We start from the raw sequence: 17,781 nt of genomic DNA, 5'->3' as shown, positions 1-17,781 counted from the left end.
TATTTCTTGAAATAAAAATCTGATTTAAATTTTTAATCAATGTGTTGAATTCCCATTTAAGGCACACATCCCTTTCTAACTCCAGCCAAAAGCCAGAACTCATGAAGTGATGCATGTGCTTAGGATGATTTCTGCTTCAGTGCTTGCACAGACTACGCAGTGATGTCCTTCATGCAAGGAAGCAGACACAGTATGATCATCATCCTTGAAAATGCAAATATTTTTAGATAATCATACTGAAGGTGCCAGTGGCACAGGTTACAGCCTAATGACTCAAGAATTTCACATTTAAAACCTTTTTTTGTCTCAATGACATAATGTGTGCAAGCATGTAACTATTTTTATACTCTTCCTTATTTGCAGTGATGTGTTTTATTGTTTGTGATTTTCTGGTCAGACTCCAAAGTAGTTTTGAGACTTCACTGTGTAATATGGGAACTGCTAATTTCTGTTAGGATTGGTGTACAATTTTAGCTATGTAACCTTTGGGAACTGATCAGCACCTTTGACATAGTATCTTTTATTTTGTAGGTAAACATTACCCTCTAAAAGGCAGCACCCAGTAGACAGAAGACGTGACAACAGTAAGGTTTGGTGTTAAGTGTGACACAACTCACAAGTACCCATTTAATTTTTTAGAATAAGACATAAGTTTTCTAAACTGCTGTTACCTCTGTAAATATTACCCCAAGTCCTTTAAAATTAAAGACTGAATTCAAATCCGGTGTGCTGCAAGAACAGTAGCTGTACTCATATTCAAGCCTAGAGGGCAGTAAAAGCATTAAAACCCCCACCATCTCAGCTCTTTCCCTCTTCCAGTCAAGTTTCCTCTGTGACTACATAAACCACGCAAAAGTTCATATGTGATAATTCTGTTAACTTATGCATTTATACCTATTTGATGCCATCAATAATATCTCTCTCTTTAGAGTTGAATTCTGCTTTCCTGTAGAGAGTATTGATAGACAACTTGCATCTGTGGCAGCATTTGCCATCTATGCATGCATCTTGGTGTCCTGTTTTCAGCACTTAAACCATGACACCTGGGGCCTGTGTGGGGGGTGTATAGAAAATGAGAACTTGGAAAAAATTAAACCCAATAAGTTCTGGAGGCTGAATATAAAATGGAGAATGAGCACTGGAAAGAGACAGTGATATTAGAAATGAGCAGACTTCCATCTCTGTAAGACCTGTTGATTTGTTTTGGGACAGGCTCAGTATAGATCAAGTCAACGATACATTTTTCACTTCACAAATGCCATGCATGAATGAAGAGGTCACTGTTAAAGGCTGAGTTCTCAACATCCCACTTGCTATTTAAGTTCAGTCTTGCAGCCTGCATTCATATGGGTGAATGTGAGAAATTAAGTCGGAGCCTGAAATAGCTTGTTTCCAGAAGAGATGCTTTTGTCCTTTCTCAGGCTATGTTTGTCTAATACTCTCCTGAGCAAGAACAATGGACTTGGACTGCTTACGTAAAGGTGTTTGGTTGATGCAAATGTGATGGGAGGGTCAGAACTCATCTGTCCTAGAGTTTCTTTTAATATCGTACCTTTTACTATGTGCAAGCTAACTTTTGTTAGAATTTGGAATAAGTGATAATTTCTAATCTGTTAGAATTTTAAAACTCTGAAATGTTCTCAGTGAACAAAGGGGGATGGACTTTATCTGGAACTCAGTTTTATATCAATATATAAGAGGATCATAACAATTGAGTGCAACGATTCTTCATATATAGCATCATTAAAATGTAGAAAACGTCACGCTGAATTTCTACAGGATACAATGCAAATAAAAATGAATCAGGACATAGCCATGTGAACCCTGACAGCATTGCTTCAGCTGGCCTGCTGTCACTCTGAAATTGTTCTGCTTCATTTCATTATTTTTTCTTTAACTACATAGTTCCAGCAAGCACTTAAACCTGTCACTTATGTCTGACTGGCAGGTCCCAGAGGCAGAGGAGATGTAACACATGAATTAACCAGCCTGGCTCTCCAGAAGGATTACATACTGGAAGGCTCAGATACCGATGCCGAGTACCAAGGTAACTCTTCATTCTTACAAGCTGACCTTTTTCACCACTAACTTACTTTTGATTTGCTGTGTCGTATAAGTGCAGAAAGTAGTCTGTTGGATTCCCCCATCACACCTGCGTGATCCTTGGCTTCACACCATTCCACCAATCGTTCCACCAGTTTGACATTTTTGCCCAGCTGTTCGGCTGCTTCTGCTGTATGATACCAGAGCCAACAACACAACAAAAAAGTTGTCACTTTTTAAAGCAAGTGCTAGAAAAATAAACTAAAAGTTACTAATCAGAAGCAATTAGTGGAACTCTACTAATTTGCACTAACAGTGGGAGAAGTCTAGGTTGAATGGAAGCAAGTGCAGCCAGTCAGAATGGACACAAAATACAGAAAATCAGTCATAATCCAGTTTTTGGAAACAACTTATCAGCCCAGTTACTGAGGCTTGTGCATTGATTAGGGAAGACAGAGGTGATGTCACTCCCAGGTGAGCTAGCTCAAAAATGTAAAACCAGGAGGGAGCACTGTGGTTGGTCATATTTGGTGTTTTGGGCTATGTCACATTAGATTCTTGGGTGAATTTCTATTTCACATCTAATCCTTTGCTAGATCTAAAATTGATCTTTCAAGAAAATCTGCAGGGCTGGGTCAAAAATGAATACTTCTGATTTTATAAATCCTCATCCTGGAACAAGCTGTTCAAGGTGCTTGTTCATTTTGAAATCACAGTTTATCAATTAAGTAGTGCTTTAGTCTGTTCCAGGGAGGTAGGTACAGCCAGGAAATGCAGAAAGTGAACAGCGAAACAGGAGTGGTAGCTTGAAACACGCCTCAATACACCGTTGTGAAGTGACAGTGTAGGAGAGTTCTGATGTACAGAAGTAAATAAGCATTTGACACCTATTCCGAGGGTCCCTGGTAGTCAATTCAGGAGTTCTGGAAAAAAATCAACCCACATTCCTCTCCCTTTCCATATGTATTTGAGTTATTCCAAGACTTCAGGAGTAAAATTTTAAAAACCCCTCTGCTTCTCCCTTTTAAGAATCTTGGCAGCATATCACAGACTGAACCAAAGAGAATCACTTAACATAGAGAACAGTTTATTTTTACCTTGTGCATCTATTAACATTCTTAATGTTCCCAGCAGCTTGAACTGAACAGGGGGCATCTCCGATCTGAGAAATTTCAATACAGCTTCTGCAACACCGGCTGATAGCATCTTAGCCTTATTTACAACTGCATGAATAAAGAACAGGGGTGATCTCAAGAGCATTTCTGGAAGATGCAATTTATTTCCGAGGTGGTCTTGAAGCAAGTTTTCAGGCACGGTTTGAAACATAGCTTTGGAACACAGACCTCAGGAACGTGAGTGAGCGCTGACAGTACTGTATTGTGGAAAGATGTCACAGTTGCTAAGACACAGGTGCGAAGTTAAGTGCTTTCTCCTACCATGTGCATCTGATTTTCAGTGTTCAGCCTGAACATAAACTGAAGTTTGGACTTTTCCCTTTTGGCCTAGGAAAGGGGTCTTCCAGAGCAGACTTCAAGTAGAAGCCCAGGCTAGTACTTGCACCCCAAAATGTCCTAACAACACTTTTCTATTTCACATAGGCAAAGGAACTAAAGCATCCAATCAGCAAAATAACCTCTCTCCCAGTTCCAACACTGTAGCCTGACATGTCTGGAGCCTGTAGTCCTTGCACTGCTCCCTTCCTCCCCTGACTCCTTCATCTACATTCTCCAGTTTCATAGAGCTCTCTGAAATGTATTTAAGGTGCAAACTTGGCCCAATACTGTACTTAGATAAAAGTACTTATTTCATGGTCAGTTGTGTTTAACAAGCTGTTACTCACTGAGGCCTGTTCCTACTTGCTCATTCTTCTGTAATAATATGCATGAAATTTTATGTAGGTCTCTGGCAGACATCCCTGAGCATAGGCTACAGGAAGGCTTGTGGACTGATGGAAGTTAATAGAATTACTCACCCGAGTAAGGTAAGCAAGTGACATACCACTTCAGCTGTATGGGTTTAGGTATGAATGAATGATTGTTTTTAGAAGCTTATGATTTGTCAAAACTGAAAATAGTAAAATAAGGTAAAATGGATGAAAGACTTATTTTTTGGCTTGGCATGAGACAGCATACACAAGTATTAGACTTGCTTTGTTCTTGTGTGCATGTGCTCTGCCTTTTATGCTTGGGTAATCAAAATTTATACAAATTAAGTTATTAAAAATGACAGAATTAGCATTCAGTTCATTGCCTACAAATAGTAACTAATTGCAGTGGTCTGGCTGTACTAACAGTGTACGTCCTGCTCTAATTTAGGAATTGCCAAAGCCTCAGGAAGTGTTTCAGCAAAATGGGCACTGCTTTTTGGTGGGACCCTCAGCTGTGAGAGACATCCCAAATGAAACAACCACAACCAAAAAAATGCAGTGCTTTGGACAGGAAGGACTGAGATATCATATCTAAGGCCTCCTCAGCTCTCTGCCTATTACAAAGCTGCCCTTTCCTTGGTGGGGATAATACTGTGGGATTCCAGTGGCAAATGACAGTCAGTAGGCCTGTGATGTATTTAAAACTGCTTGTCACCACTGCTGTGCAAAAGACATGACAGCAGCCATAGGCCTGAATGAAAAGCAGCAGCCTGACCTGCCTCTAGACTGCCAGTCAGCTCTCCCACCCTCATCCCATAGACGGATGCAGTGCGAGAACAGAATTTCACCTTCAGGTAAGCAGTAATGCAAAGTGAGGCTTACCAGGAATAGCCAGGTTTCTGAGAGCACTCAGTGCGGCATGCTGCACAGTTACATTTCCGTCCTCCACATGTCTGTCTAGCAGATCCATCAGCTTTTGAACTATGCCATTATCCACCATATGGATGCAGTTTCCATCTGCACAAGAGAAGGCAAGTTACTTGGGAGTGGAAGATTATTAATAAGATTTTCACACAGTCTTTTTAAAAATAGGAGGATTATTTCCTTGCTCCTTTTAAGATTTTATTTTTGAGAATCTGACCATCATCATCAATGGCAGCTGCAGTGCTCATGACAAATTTAGATGAGTGATGTAAGGAATGCTGGAGAAGGCAAAAATCCCCTGTACCTCTCTGCAAATGTAAAACAATTTACATTTGTACATTGTAGAAACAGTATTTCTAATGTAGGCTTGGTGCTTTTCAGGATTGTAAAATCTAAAACTACCGATGTTGCTGTATAGCTCAGTACCATCTTTTTACCATGACACCCAGTTTTTGTTTGTAGCTGTACAAACAGAGAATGATAGAAGGGCACAGATAAATTTACATAAGCTATTATGGTATATTCTTACCATTTCTGGCAAAATTTGCAATAGCCAATGCTCCTGCAAGTTGTAGCTGATGGCTGTTGGAAGGAATCCACAAAAGTACTCTTTGGAATACGCTGCCTTTTCCTCCTTCAAATAACTTTTGCATGGATTCATCTGGGGTAAAAAGCAGACAGTCAGCAAGCCAAACTGTTTGTTAGGGAAAATGATTTTCTTTATTTTTGTGAAGCTCTGCTGGCTTTGCTACAATTGATTCAGTCCTGCAGTGGGATAGGAGACAAAATCTGACCTATTAAATGTTAACTGGCAGGGAGCAGGTAGAAAATTAATAAATAGTCAAATTCAGCAGCCAAATGGCATTCCAAGTATCCGCTGTTGCTTTGTAGAAGATAGCCACACAGTGGACTCACCTCCAAGCAATAATAAAACCATAAGATCAGAAGCTGTTTTAAGCTCTGCAACGTCATCCTCTTTGTCACTGTCCACAGTCTTCTGGACAATCTCAAGTAGGCATTCCACCAAGCCAGCTTCAACCAGCTGCAGTTTAATGACATCTGAAGAACAGCATGGATAATGGGCTCAGAATCATGGTTTTAAATACATCTACTGCACATATACACAGGACAGACCTTGAAACGAAGTAGTGATGTCAATAGTGGCACTGACAGATTGTGTAGATAAAACTGTGACTCATTTAAGTTCTCAGGGCCAACTTCTGCCATTATTCATCTACCAGGCATGCCCCAGCTCTGGACCACCTTTAGAGCACCACTGTACACTGTATAGAGCCGCTCTTCCCCTCTCAAAAATGAGGATATTTCTCTACAGCAAACTTAGGTCATCTCAGTCATCATGCAGCAGACTCATAAGGACTGTGCTGTGTTTGGCCTTTCCAAAGACTTTGGACTGTGTGGCAGAACAAATTTAGGGTTTCTTACTCTTTTTCACATACAGAAGAGGTACTGACTTCACTGAGACATGCATGTATCAAATACAAGAACTTCTGGATGAAATCTAAGCAAGTAATCACCCATTTTGTTTAGCTGAGCCAAGATTTCTGCCATTTGTTGGAAAGGCTGAGGAAGGAGTACTGTACGGCCAAATCCAAAAGGCTGGGTTGTGAGAGAAGCTAATTTCTTAGTTGTTATTTGCACCAAGGCTCAACAAATAAGGTGGTAAACATGTTTTTTAGGTGGTGGCACAGGACCTTTTTTGTTATATCTGCAACACAATCTTTAACAGACATTTTGCTGTGAACTTGAAGCTAGCAATCTCCTTTACATGCCTAACCTCCCTTTCTGTTAAGTGAGAATGGCAGGTTGTTTGATGCTGCATGATCTCTTTTAGATATGTGGAAGTGATTCTGGTGGGTTTTGCATGCAGATTTTTAGAAAGAGGGTCACAAATCTCTGCAGAAATATGCAAACAAATGGGTTTCTCTTAGCTTTCTGCTTGGAATGGTGTTTTAACAATGAGGAGTTTAACTAACTTCAAATATTTTCAAAGGCCAAAACTTGTTGGATGTGTGTAAGTGTTTAATCTCTGGTAAAGGATGTATCTAACTCTCAATTATCACAAGGCTTTTTGCCTGAGTGAAATTCATTGTTCCTCTAAGAGTGCCTGACCTTCCCATGAACTTTGTTAGGGAATGCAAAATATCCAGCTGAGATTTTTTAAATAGGCACTTTTGCACTGAGGTGCTTTAAAACAAAATTCCCTTAGTTACAGAACACCAGGTTGCAGATGTTCTGTGATTTAAAATAGAAATTGCTACAGCAGTGTGCTTCAACAACAACAAAACCCAACCCTCAAAAAACCCCAACCACCAAAATCCAGATTCTGTAAGTACTTCATTTGGATGGTTTTGCTTCTTGACCTATTGCCTATTATCTACAATCAAAAGCCACCTAGACAGTACCCGCACAGTGAGCTCATTTAAGTATGCCTTGAATCTAGGGTGGAAAAGTTTGGCTGACTTCCTCTGACATTGAAGCTCCTGAGTTATGTACAGCAGCGGTAAACTTATCAAATTGTGTAGCAATCATAAAACACAGTCTAAGAAAAATTAAGCATTTGAACTGAAATATGTCAAACTTGCAAAAGGTTCAACTCAATTCAGTGTCAGTCTCCAAGGATGGAACTATTTCTGAGCAACTTGATAGTTATGATATAAAAAAAGAGTATGTTTTGGCAAAATGCGCATTTTTAGAACTGAAAAAATGAAACCTGTTTTCTTATACCAATTTAAATAAATTTTAGACTGAAGTAAAAATTTGTCTTGATTTATACTATGTAAACCAGACCCAGACAGAGTGTATGTGCACAACAGAGTAGGATGAAACCTAAATCTTTAGCATTTACAATTCTGATAATTTATTATATTCAAACACACTTTAATGCTGAGGTGATTAAAACAAGATTATAGAGCCATCAAATACTGTGATGTCTTCCATATCCAAACTGCTTCCCACTTCAGTCCAGCTCCACCTATTAACTCATTTCTATGTTTCCATTAAGGGCAGAGGGAAGATAATGCAAACCACCCAGAACTCCTTGGGGAGATACATCCTGGAGGGGTGACTGGGCACATACCACTTTCCGCTCCAGCTTGAGCAATGAATGAAACTCAAGCCTCCTGGGGCTACTGTAATTTATGCCACCAAACACCCATATTAAATTCATATGATCTCTCAATGAACAGGGAGGGAAGAGTGCTGAGCCTCTTAGCTCTGCAATTAATGTGCCCCCTGCAAAAATAATGTCCATGAGTAATGGAACTGCCAGTGGCTCAATGATCCCAGGAAATGACGCAATGACTGATGTCCTGGTGCTATAACAGACTATGAACACTTGAGCCAGTGTTTTGCAAACAAGTTTTGTAAAGCCCTCTAAAAGTGGCTTTTGATATTCCCACTGCAGGTTCAGGGAAATAAAATATAATCTACAGAGTGAATCAGAGGTGGCTGATTGTTACTGACAGGAGCCAAGAACAATTTGCTGGCTCCTGTCATATGCTCAGACAATTAAAACCTATTCATTTTATATAAAAATATCATCAAAAGGATCAGCTGTGGTGGCTTCTGGACAAGGCAGCCAGTTACTCTGCATTTAGTCCCTGAAAAAGACACCACTATACCAAATTATATATAAGGGAATGAATAAAAAATAGTGCAAGGAAAAAGAAAAATCCAATTCTCACCATTTTCTGCCAGGGGAGCCAAAACTTCAAAAATCATCTCTCTTTTATCATGCTCTATTTGCTTCTTGAACAGCTTAACAAGCTCTTCAGCAATGTTTGTGTAGGCAAACTGTTCTTTACTTGACTCTGTGAAGCAAAAGGAAAAAATCAGTATCAAGTAAACAAACCACATCAAAAGGAAGGACTCATTTTATTCTCTTTTTTATCAGGTTTATTCAATAAGATGACTAACAGTGCTCTTCACAGACAAGAACAATAGACTTGGGCTTGTCATTAAATGAAAAGAAAAATGTCTAGCACTTCAGTTAAATGCACTGACCTGAACTGATGATAATCAAGGCTTTTAGAAGTATATAAATACATGGTCAATGCTGTTGGGGCTGTTTCTGCCCAACAGCATGTAAAGGTAGCTATAGAAACAGAAACATTACAAAAATACATATATAGTCCTTCATTGCCCTCAGTTTAACAGGAAAACTAGCAGATTCTGTACTGCATTTTTTGGGGAGAGAGGAAGAGTCATGCTGAATGCTTTAACATTTACATGGTTTCACGATGGTGACACTTCCTTTGAAATCTGTGCATAGCTGTTGCAGGGTCATTCTATGCTAAACAGATAAGCATAAAGCAGCTTTACAAATGGGCTAGCTTAATACTAGGAGGTCAGTCAGTAGATAACAATTCTTCATATGCAGATTCAACAAAAGCATCTCTTGTTCCATTGCCTGTATCTTATTCCTCCTCATTGGCAGTATTACAGGGGATGCAGGTGGTAGGGCTGGTGTTCTGCATTCTTCAGTTGCCACCTCCTGAGAGCCATCTGTAGTTAGAAAACCTTCCAGCACCTTTGCTACTGCTCTAATGAGTGGCTTGGGATTATTTTAATGTAGAAGTGACCCAAAAGACTGTGGAAAAGCATAAAGTGCAGACCCAGACCCTTTTGTGCGCATCCCATTATTGTTTTCTCTCAATATGAAGACTGCATAGCATATTATAAGTGGATTTTTGACCTTTCCAGTATATTTAAAAGCAGAACCATCACTCTATTTATTGGGCTCTTGCCTTGCTTTGACACAGAATAAGTTTCATATAATGCTTCTCAAGGGATCTGTGCAAGGCAGTTGTCTCTTAAGTGATGAAAAATTACAACCTCAGAATAAAATTCCCTGAAGTTATAAGGCAAAAATAAAATATGACAGTTACGATGTGATTGACTAAGCTATTGCTTAAGGGAGATTAAAGTATTACAAGCTAAATTAATTTTGTGCCAATCTTAAAGAACAAGCATCTTTATCTGTGTATGGGAACAGGAAGGCAAGCAGCTGCCACTAAGCTTCTTTCCCATGGTTCTTATTACTCAACTGGACAGGGCTGGATCTTTCTAAACAGCAAAGGAAACACAGTTCTCAGAAAAGACTGCATTAATTATATTTAATATCATTATGGCTTTAGTTGCATTTAAGCACTAGAATTTCCAGTATACAACTCACTGTATTTTCTGCTGTGCAAACACCATACATAGTGCCCATCTTGAAGATCTTCCATCTATTAATTTCTTTAGTGCTTTTTTGATGGCTATTCCTATTGTAGATTTATTAAAAAGACTTGCCTGCTATAAGCAAAGGTACTATGCATGTGATAAGACTGCACTGGAGAACGTTATATTCTCTTTGGCCTCGAAATCTATTAATTTAGGACAACTTCAATTGTGAGTAACTTGGCTACCAAATAGTCCAAACTCAGATAAATTTTTCATGTTTTGAACTGCTGAAGTGTCTTAGAAATACAAGATGCTATCATAACTGCCTTATTATTGTACTCCAGTGCAAAAAAAACCCAACCCTCATATAACTAAAATTTAATAGAATAGTTTAGCAAAAGAACAGCAATGTACAATACAAGTCATGATAAAACACAGGCCCTAACAACCTGTTGGTTTACACTTGGTGGAATTCCAATGAACACTAATCCACTTGTAAAGACATTGGATCAAAGCAAGACCACAGACTTCAATCTAAATGAAGCTATAACTAAACTTGTTAAAAATAACATCTACAGCTTAGTAGTAGTATTCATGGCTTATACACTCAAATATTTAGACTGGAACATGCTAAAACTCTACATCTAAAACAATATTGTGTACAGGCAGATTTATGAGCTGTGCCTGTCTCAGTTTCATTCAGTGATTTCCATGAGCCAAATTTAATCTTAGTATAACTTTGTGGAGCTACACTGGGATACATTATTTATATTATTAATAAATAATTCACAGTAAGTAGCAGTGCTCAGGAAATACTGTTTAGATGATTTAAAGTGTGCTTAGTTGCATTGAAGAATGTTAACGTAAAACATAAGGTCGCTCTAAGTACCTAAATAAATTTCAGTTAGTGGGGGGGAGACAACTATAGATTTTAGAGACAATAAGCAGAAACTGTTTGCTTTACATTTTGAATTCACAAAAAGCATCAGTGCAAGGCTTTTATTAGTCTTAATATATAACTTTATGAAAACTGGATATAAATTTGAGATTAATATTATGGACTTACCAAGTTCTGCTAAATTGCCAAATGCAACAAGGCACATCTCTGTCAGAGCTGCATTTTGGCAATGAATACCCAACAATTTCACTAATGTAGGAATAACACCCATATTGATAAGCTGTGACTGCAGGGTATCTAAATAAAAAGAACATACAACAGTGAGTTAGCATTTCTGTTCGTAGTACTATTCTTTAAACCAAAAAAGCATTTTTCACACAATGCAACTTCTAGGCTAAGCAGCATTACAATGTCTGTCTCCTCCACTATTCTACACTAGAATTTGGTCCAGACTTGAGCTATGGACTCATAATTTCCCCTGCCCCTGGCAATGGATGTGTTCCCAGAAATATTCTCTCCTCATCTGTTCATAGGGTATAGTGAATTATGCAGCTACCAATAATTTTTTGGTTATCAGATTGGGTTTCATTCTGAGTTCACTGAGACTAGCTGACTGAAATCAAACAAAACTATGTCAGTGAAATAATTATTTGAGAGCTTGTTCCTATATACTGTTTTCCCTTAAAGATCAAAACTGGAAAATTAAAATTAGAATGAGTATAAACTTGCACTGAAATAAACATGAAAAGTTTTATAAACACAGGAAGTCACAATGTAGATTATGAGGAGCTTGAGAAAAAAGAAAGTTTAATAAGGACAAAAAATGGAAGGTTTAAGAAAAGTCTTTAGAAGCCATTCTGATAATTTCTTGCATAGGATGAAAGTTTATAGCATTTACAAGTAAGAAAGTTATTGCTCCTAGATGTCTGCAAATAGAAAGATGCTTTGATGGTTAGGCAGAGACATGATTGTTTTAAGATTACTTATAACGATATTTTCTCTTACACATTTTACCTATAACATATCAAAGAAGAAAAACATTGTTTCACAATTGAATAGAATGAAGCAGACATGAACACACCAGATGTTGTTTAGTAATTTCCCTAAGCATCTTTTTTCCTTTGTTTCTAAGCACTTTAACTATGTTTAAATGTTACAGACTTCAATGAAGGATCCAAAGCCCAGTGAATTCAAGAGAACTGAATTACTTCATTTAGCTTTGGGTCAAGGCCTACAGGGGAATTTAGTATTACTTTTAAAGGAATTCATTCTGAGCAGCTGAAATCGGGTGGAGTTTTTGTATTTTTGGAATCAGAGCCATAAAAGTTGCAAATTTTACAGGGAGATAAAAACATTTTACATCTTAAGCCTAGCAAATTTAGTATCATCTCATGCTCTCGGAAAACTCTTTGCCTTCAAGATTCTGCCAAGTGTGTTTTGAAATTTTCATATAATAAAAATTCTGAAAAGATTCTGGAATGTTTAGTTCATTTATATTCAGTGTTAAATACTTTAGTAATGATGATCAGTTTGGTACACTAAGTAAGTAAATGGCATGGTTACTACAGGTTACTGGAGACAAGCAGGAATCCTTATAGCTTTGCATTGTTAATAAAACTGTATTACTTACCAGTAACTGAATTTCCTTTTTTTTGGGGGGGGAAGGGTTACCTCTTCCACAGATTCGTGGTCTTTAGAGAAATTTATGAGAACGCCATGTCAGACATCAAAGAGCTGTTGAAGTTGTCAAATTTCAGGTAAGTACAAATTGCACTAGCGCATGCATTGAATGCCATTTTACCTCCAGCAGATGTGTGAGTCACTACTACACCCTCCTACTTCGTTCCCAACTGACTGTAAAAAGCTGTCTCTGAATAGGAAAATCAGGGAGGGGGTAGATGGAACGGTTCTGTGGAGAAAATGATCATGTAGGAGAACTCGAGTTACTGGTAAATAATCTGTTTTTGTCCTCGGTTTGTGATTGTCCCCTGCAGACACTTACAAATTTTGAAGGAAAAATGGTAGTCATGGAGAGTAGGAGAACAAAGACACAAACCACAAATGCCATAGAAAATGATGTGGAAAGAAATTGCTTTGTTACTAGATTATGCCTTTAGTCACTCTAAAATCACTTTATCCAACTGTAATGGACAAAGAAACAATTTCTATGGGCTTCGTTTGGCAAAACGTTCTGACATCAGAAGCATAAACTCTATTTTGAGCAGGTTTTATTTTTTTCTGCTGTCTCTTTCTGAGTACAAAATATGTGAAAAGCGCAGAGGGAGAAGACAAGTAGAAAAAGGAAAACCATATCCATCTTTGAAAGATAATAGGAATTTTCAGAGGCAAGTAGAAGGATATATTGCTGCTCAAGAGAGCATGAGCGCACTGATTAAAGGGCCTCTAGAATTCCCAAGTAGGAAAAAAGGAAAAGCAGACCAAGAAAGATAAATTGTATTGGGCCAAAAGTCAGGTATTATACCTGACTCTGTACCTCTCATTCGCCTGGAGTGTAAAAAGATGGCACCTGAGCACATGAATGGTCTACAGTGGTAAGAACGGGATTACAGGAACTGTCAATAAGGTAAATATTGATGCTTTAACAGCAGCAAGTGAAAGGATAACTTTTCTCTTTTGCCAAGGTCAGGACCATTCTCCTAGTCACAAAGCTGCACAAGAGGCAAAACCTTTGAAAATAAAAGGCTGCCAGGGGCTACTTGTGATGTTTATTCTTAAGCATGGGCTTGGCCATATGAATTCTCGGCTTGTCATTTTCATCTGTTATTACCACCAGTAAGAGGCTCTTTCTCTAGTAAATACAAAATCAAAGTCTAATATGAAGAAAGTGTTAGGCTTCTCACTGGTATCAAGACCTACAGAACTTTCTAGTTCAGAGAAATTAAAACCATCTAAGTGGTTCAGCCTTAGCTGAAAGGACTGCCAGTGGTTCTCTGGTTGTTCTATGAAGGACCGCAGACTGGGTAACTTGGAATAACTGCATGTCACAGTCTTTCACTGCAGGAAATGTTAAGGCCCTACTAGAGCATGAGACAAATTCAGGGGCCACATGCATCCATCCTACAAGCAGTTGCCTGACACAGGACTAAAGTGAGCCATGAAGCCAGGCAACATCATGTCTTGGGATGAAACAAGCATTTCTATGAGCTTCCTAAGCAGAACTTTATGTATACTGAGCAGGAAGCATGAAAACCAAATGCCTCTTCTGAATTTATGACTGAAAGCTACAAAAGAAACTCTCACAAATTTTACATTGCTATCTCATGTTGCACTAGTAAGATGCCTCTGTGTTCTCTTGGGGTGAAAAGCACTGACAGTGATGCTGTACAGATGCATATACAGGTAGATAAAAGGCAATCAATACATGCGCCAGCACAAAGAATTACCTACCGAAAACTTGAATTTCAATGGCTCCATGTCCTTCGGTGACACACATGGAAGCTCCAAAGAGTAAGATCTGGGGAGAATATCCCAAATTGAGAACTTTATTGGGGGCATTTGAGTTTATAATGCTGATTTAGGCTAGTTCATGATTTTGGACAGAATTTCAGAAAACAAAAGTCATTTCGTGTTTCATCAGTAACCATGATTATAATGCTAAAAGAAAATCTGTTTTGTACAAATTGGTGGCATAATTTCATACCCTAGAGAAACCTGCTTGTGATCCCCACATCTATGTTAGATCATCGTATAGTATAAGTAATTGTTTTGATTATCTTACTGTCATAAAAACCATACTTTTTATTTGGTCTTACATGCTTTAGGTTCCTTTGCATTTAAGTATATTTAGGTCTTGAAAGCATGCTAGACATCTTTAGCTGTGATATAAATGAAACAAAAACCATGGCAAGCATGAAAATCAGCAAAGAGAAGTCTTGGAAAGAGGCATTACTGAAATATTGCTGTTAGACCATAATAATGGTGCCATAAATCTCCCTTTCATTTCTTGTGCATTTACATAGCTTCTGCAGATACTGAACAGTGCAAATCAGTCCCCAACATTCATTCCAGTCACTAAGAGCTCTGTGAGAATAAGAAGGGCTTGGCAGTTGTATTTGACATCAGAATGTTACATCTTACAAAGGCACCGAACGAAAAACAATCTTGACAGACTGAAGTTCAATATGACATGAGATGAGGAAGCAATTATAAACATAATTATTTTTATCTACATATATGCACCCATAGATAAACATATGCATACTTTCACACATGCATGCTGTATCCAGTTAACTTCTGATCTCCAATTTGACTACCTAATAAGCCAACTGGCCCAGCTCTTCCATTATTTCTGCATCTCTTTAAAAATGCCTTTGTGGTTTCTTTTATAAATCTCAAGAGACAATTAGTTACCTTATAGACTGATACCATTAATCTGTAAAGAGTCTTGGCTCACAGGATTATGAGATCTGCAGAATCCCAGAATAGTTAGGGTTGGAAAGGACCTTAAGATCATCTAGTTCCAACCTCCCTGCCATGGGCAGGGACACCTCACACTAAAATAACTACTCATGTTGCTCTTTCACATGAGTGTTTGCATATGATAGTTCTATTAGATTAATTTTTCATTCTTTTATCCATGTCTGCTTTGCCTCTTGCTCTTAAGCAGATTCATAGCTACACACAGACTACACATAACAGTCTTCAGAATGGGAGAAGCACAGCAATGTACTGAACCCCCTGAAAGGTGTTGAAACAGCAGCTTTAAGCCAAATAAAGTTTGCATAGCTTGTCAAAGAAGAAATTATTCTAGGGTTTTGTCAAAACCTTCTTTGGTTTTGCTTTAGTTTGCTTCTTTTGGGATTAAGCTATGAGCAAAACCATGCATAAATGCATGTGACATGTTTGTTTCATTCCTACCCATACCTGCAACTTTGAATTCTAAGAACTACTAATGGACAGCAGAAATGAGCTATTTGTGCCAGACTGAATTTGGATAGTAAAATGTGATTATTACAGAGAGGGTAAAGATAATCTGGGCTGAAGACAAAGGGATGCGTCCCATCCAATAAAACCCTCTGATTTTTAGCAATGCAATTAAAAATTGACACTTTCTTTTTATAGGCTTAAAAGAACTGCAAGAGATGCCAAAGCCAAGTTTGTTCTGTTCACATTGTGTAGCCACTAATGAAATAAGATACCAAGGAGGCAAAGGAAGAATGGTGAGACAGCAGGCAAAAATAATTCCTGAACACAGCAGATGGCATAAGAACCTTGTCAAGAGAATCTTAGTTTTAAAGCTCAGATAATAGCATCACAAATGCAGTTACAATTCAAGCTGAGTGTCCAGAATAGGGACGAGATACAAGAATGCTCCATTACCTTGCTCTGTTTAGGAAAAGAAAATATTACTTAGAGCTGCTCTTTAGTTGCTGTTTTTTAAAATAACTTGTGTGATAAATCCCTATGAAAATTGAAAAACTTAATAGTGCTCAAAACCGATTGTCTCATGTTAAAAAAATAAGGTAGTTGATAGCTATTATAAAGTATTAGCTATTGGGAAAAGTGAGCAATTAGTAGACTGGGAATGACGAACTCTTTAGAATGAAATAAAACAACTTAGATACTTCTTGCTTGTAAAATGCTAAGGACTTGAAAATATTATGGTGTTCACAGATAATTAGATGCCACTAAGAACCCAATGTGCTTTAATTGTCCTTATCTGGATAGCTAGTGCAACTTAAGAGTTCGAGTCATTAAAAGTGGTAAAGAAATCTTCAAAGTCCCCACTTGTAATTTTGTAACATAGCATGCTAAGTGGGAAAGAAACACGAAAAGAAAGTAGAAGTGCTATTTCAAAGGCTAAAACTTCCACCTTACATTTCTAATACTTTTTCTTTTGTCTAATTTGTTTCTGTAACTACAGACAAAGCAATCTGGAACACTAGGCTGCCATCCCATACTCCTCATCCTTCAACAAAACCAAGGCAGTGTCTACCTTCTTTGTAAGTAACATGGGATGACGTCTTTTAAGTGAATCTGCTAACCCAGAGCACAAGTAACTGTCGGGGTAATCTGAGTTTAAGTCAGTAATGAATTGCATTTACTCAAGAGTATTATCTATCTGATGCTGCCATGCATGGAAGCAAGTGGTTGTCTTGGGCTCACATGTGACACTGACTGTTGTCTTGAAAGTTTACAATGGTCCACAGGTGACATTTTTAGAGCAGTTCACAACTATGATCCAATTGTACTTGCAGCTCTTAAGACAAAGCTGGCAAGACAGGTCACCTGCCCGTGTTGCCATTCACGTGCTGCAGGTATGGCCACTGAGAGCTCTTCTAAAAATTTAACCCTCTGACTCACAATTTATTTTTTCTTATTGATTTGGCAGATTATTTAGGGTTTAATTCAGTGGTTGTCCAGTCAGTGACCCAGTTTACAATGAAACTAGAGAACACAAGTCTTACACAGCATACCCATGGGTGCTGGGCCAAAGAAGAGCTGAGCCCCCACCAAAAGGCCCTTTTTGATGGATGGAGAACAACAAATATGCGGTTTGGTAAGCCCCCAGCATTCCTCCCTGACATGGTGGTAGGACAGGGTAGTGTCCTGTGTCCTTCCAGGTCCAGGAGCTGGGAATATTTCATCATTTCTCACTTCTGACACTTATTCAGTGGCTCCTGTGAATTCTGCATCAGTTCATTAGTTTGTGTGAGATGAAAGATGTTGTTTAGCAGAGCAGAGAGCAGCTAGTGAATCCTCCTAGTTGTCACTGAACTACACAACTGCTTTATTGATTGCATCAGAATAAGCTGTCTTGCTGGATGGAATAAGTCATTTATTCAATGTTCGTAACACTTAAACTGTTCAGAAACTGCTTGTTTGGGAGATTTATCTCATAATT

The 17,781-nt window shown here is 38.3% G+C and overlaps 1 protein-coding gene across 4 annotated transcripts in view; it reads right to left on the bottom strand.

Moving 5' to 3' along the window:
* RAP1GDS1 (Rap1 GTPase-GDP dissociation stimulator 1) overlaps nucleotides 1-17,781 on the bottom strand; it is a 95,132-nt gene that overhangs the window by 7,221 nt on the left and 70,130 nt on the right. For all 4 annotated transcript variants that reach the window (XM_034064560.1, XM_034064561.1, XM_034064562.1 and 1 more), the window contains 7 exons: nucleotides 11,085-11,213; nucleotides 8,539-8,664; nucleotides 5,750-5,893; nucleotides 5,364-5,495; nucleotides 4,793-4,927; nucleotides 3,141-3,266; nucleotides 2,094-2,233 (listed from right to left, as the gene is read on the bottom strand). In XM_034064560.1, coding sequence (XP_033920451.1) covers nucleotides 2,094-2,233; nucleotides 3,141-3,266; nucleotides 4,793-4,927; nucleotides 5,364-5,495; nucleotides 5,750-5,893; nucleotides 8,539-8,664; nucleotides 11,085-11,213 — 932 coding nt within the window. The remainder of the gene's footprint in view (nucleotides 1-2,093; nucleotides 2,234-3,140; nucleotides 3,267-4,792; nucleotides 4,928-5,363; nucleotides 5,496-5,749; nucleotides 5,894-8,538; nucleotides 8,665-11,084; nucleotides 11,214-17,781) is intronic.

Source organism: Melopsittacus undulatus, chromosome 7, assembly GCF_012275295.1.
Source record: "Melopsittacus undulatus isolate bMelUnd1 chromosome 7, bMelUnd1.mat.Z, whole genome shotgun sequence".
Lineage (NCBI taxonomy): Eukaryota > Metazoa > Chordata > Aves > Psittaciformes > Psittaculidae > Melopsittacus > Melopsittacus undulatus.
This window is presented reverse-complemented; position numbering and strand designations above follow the sequence as displayed.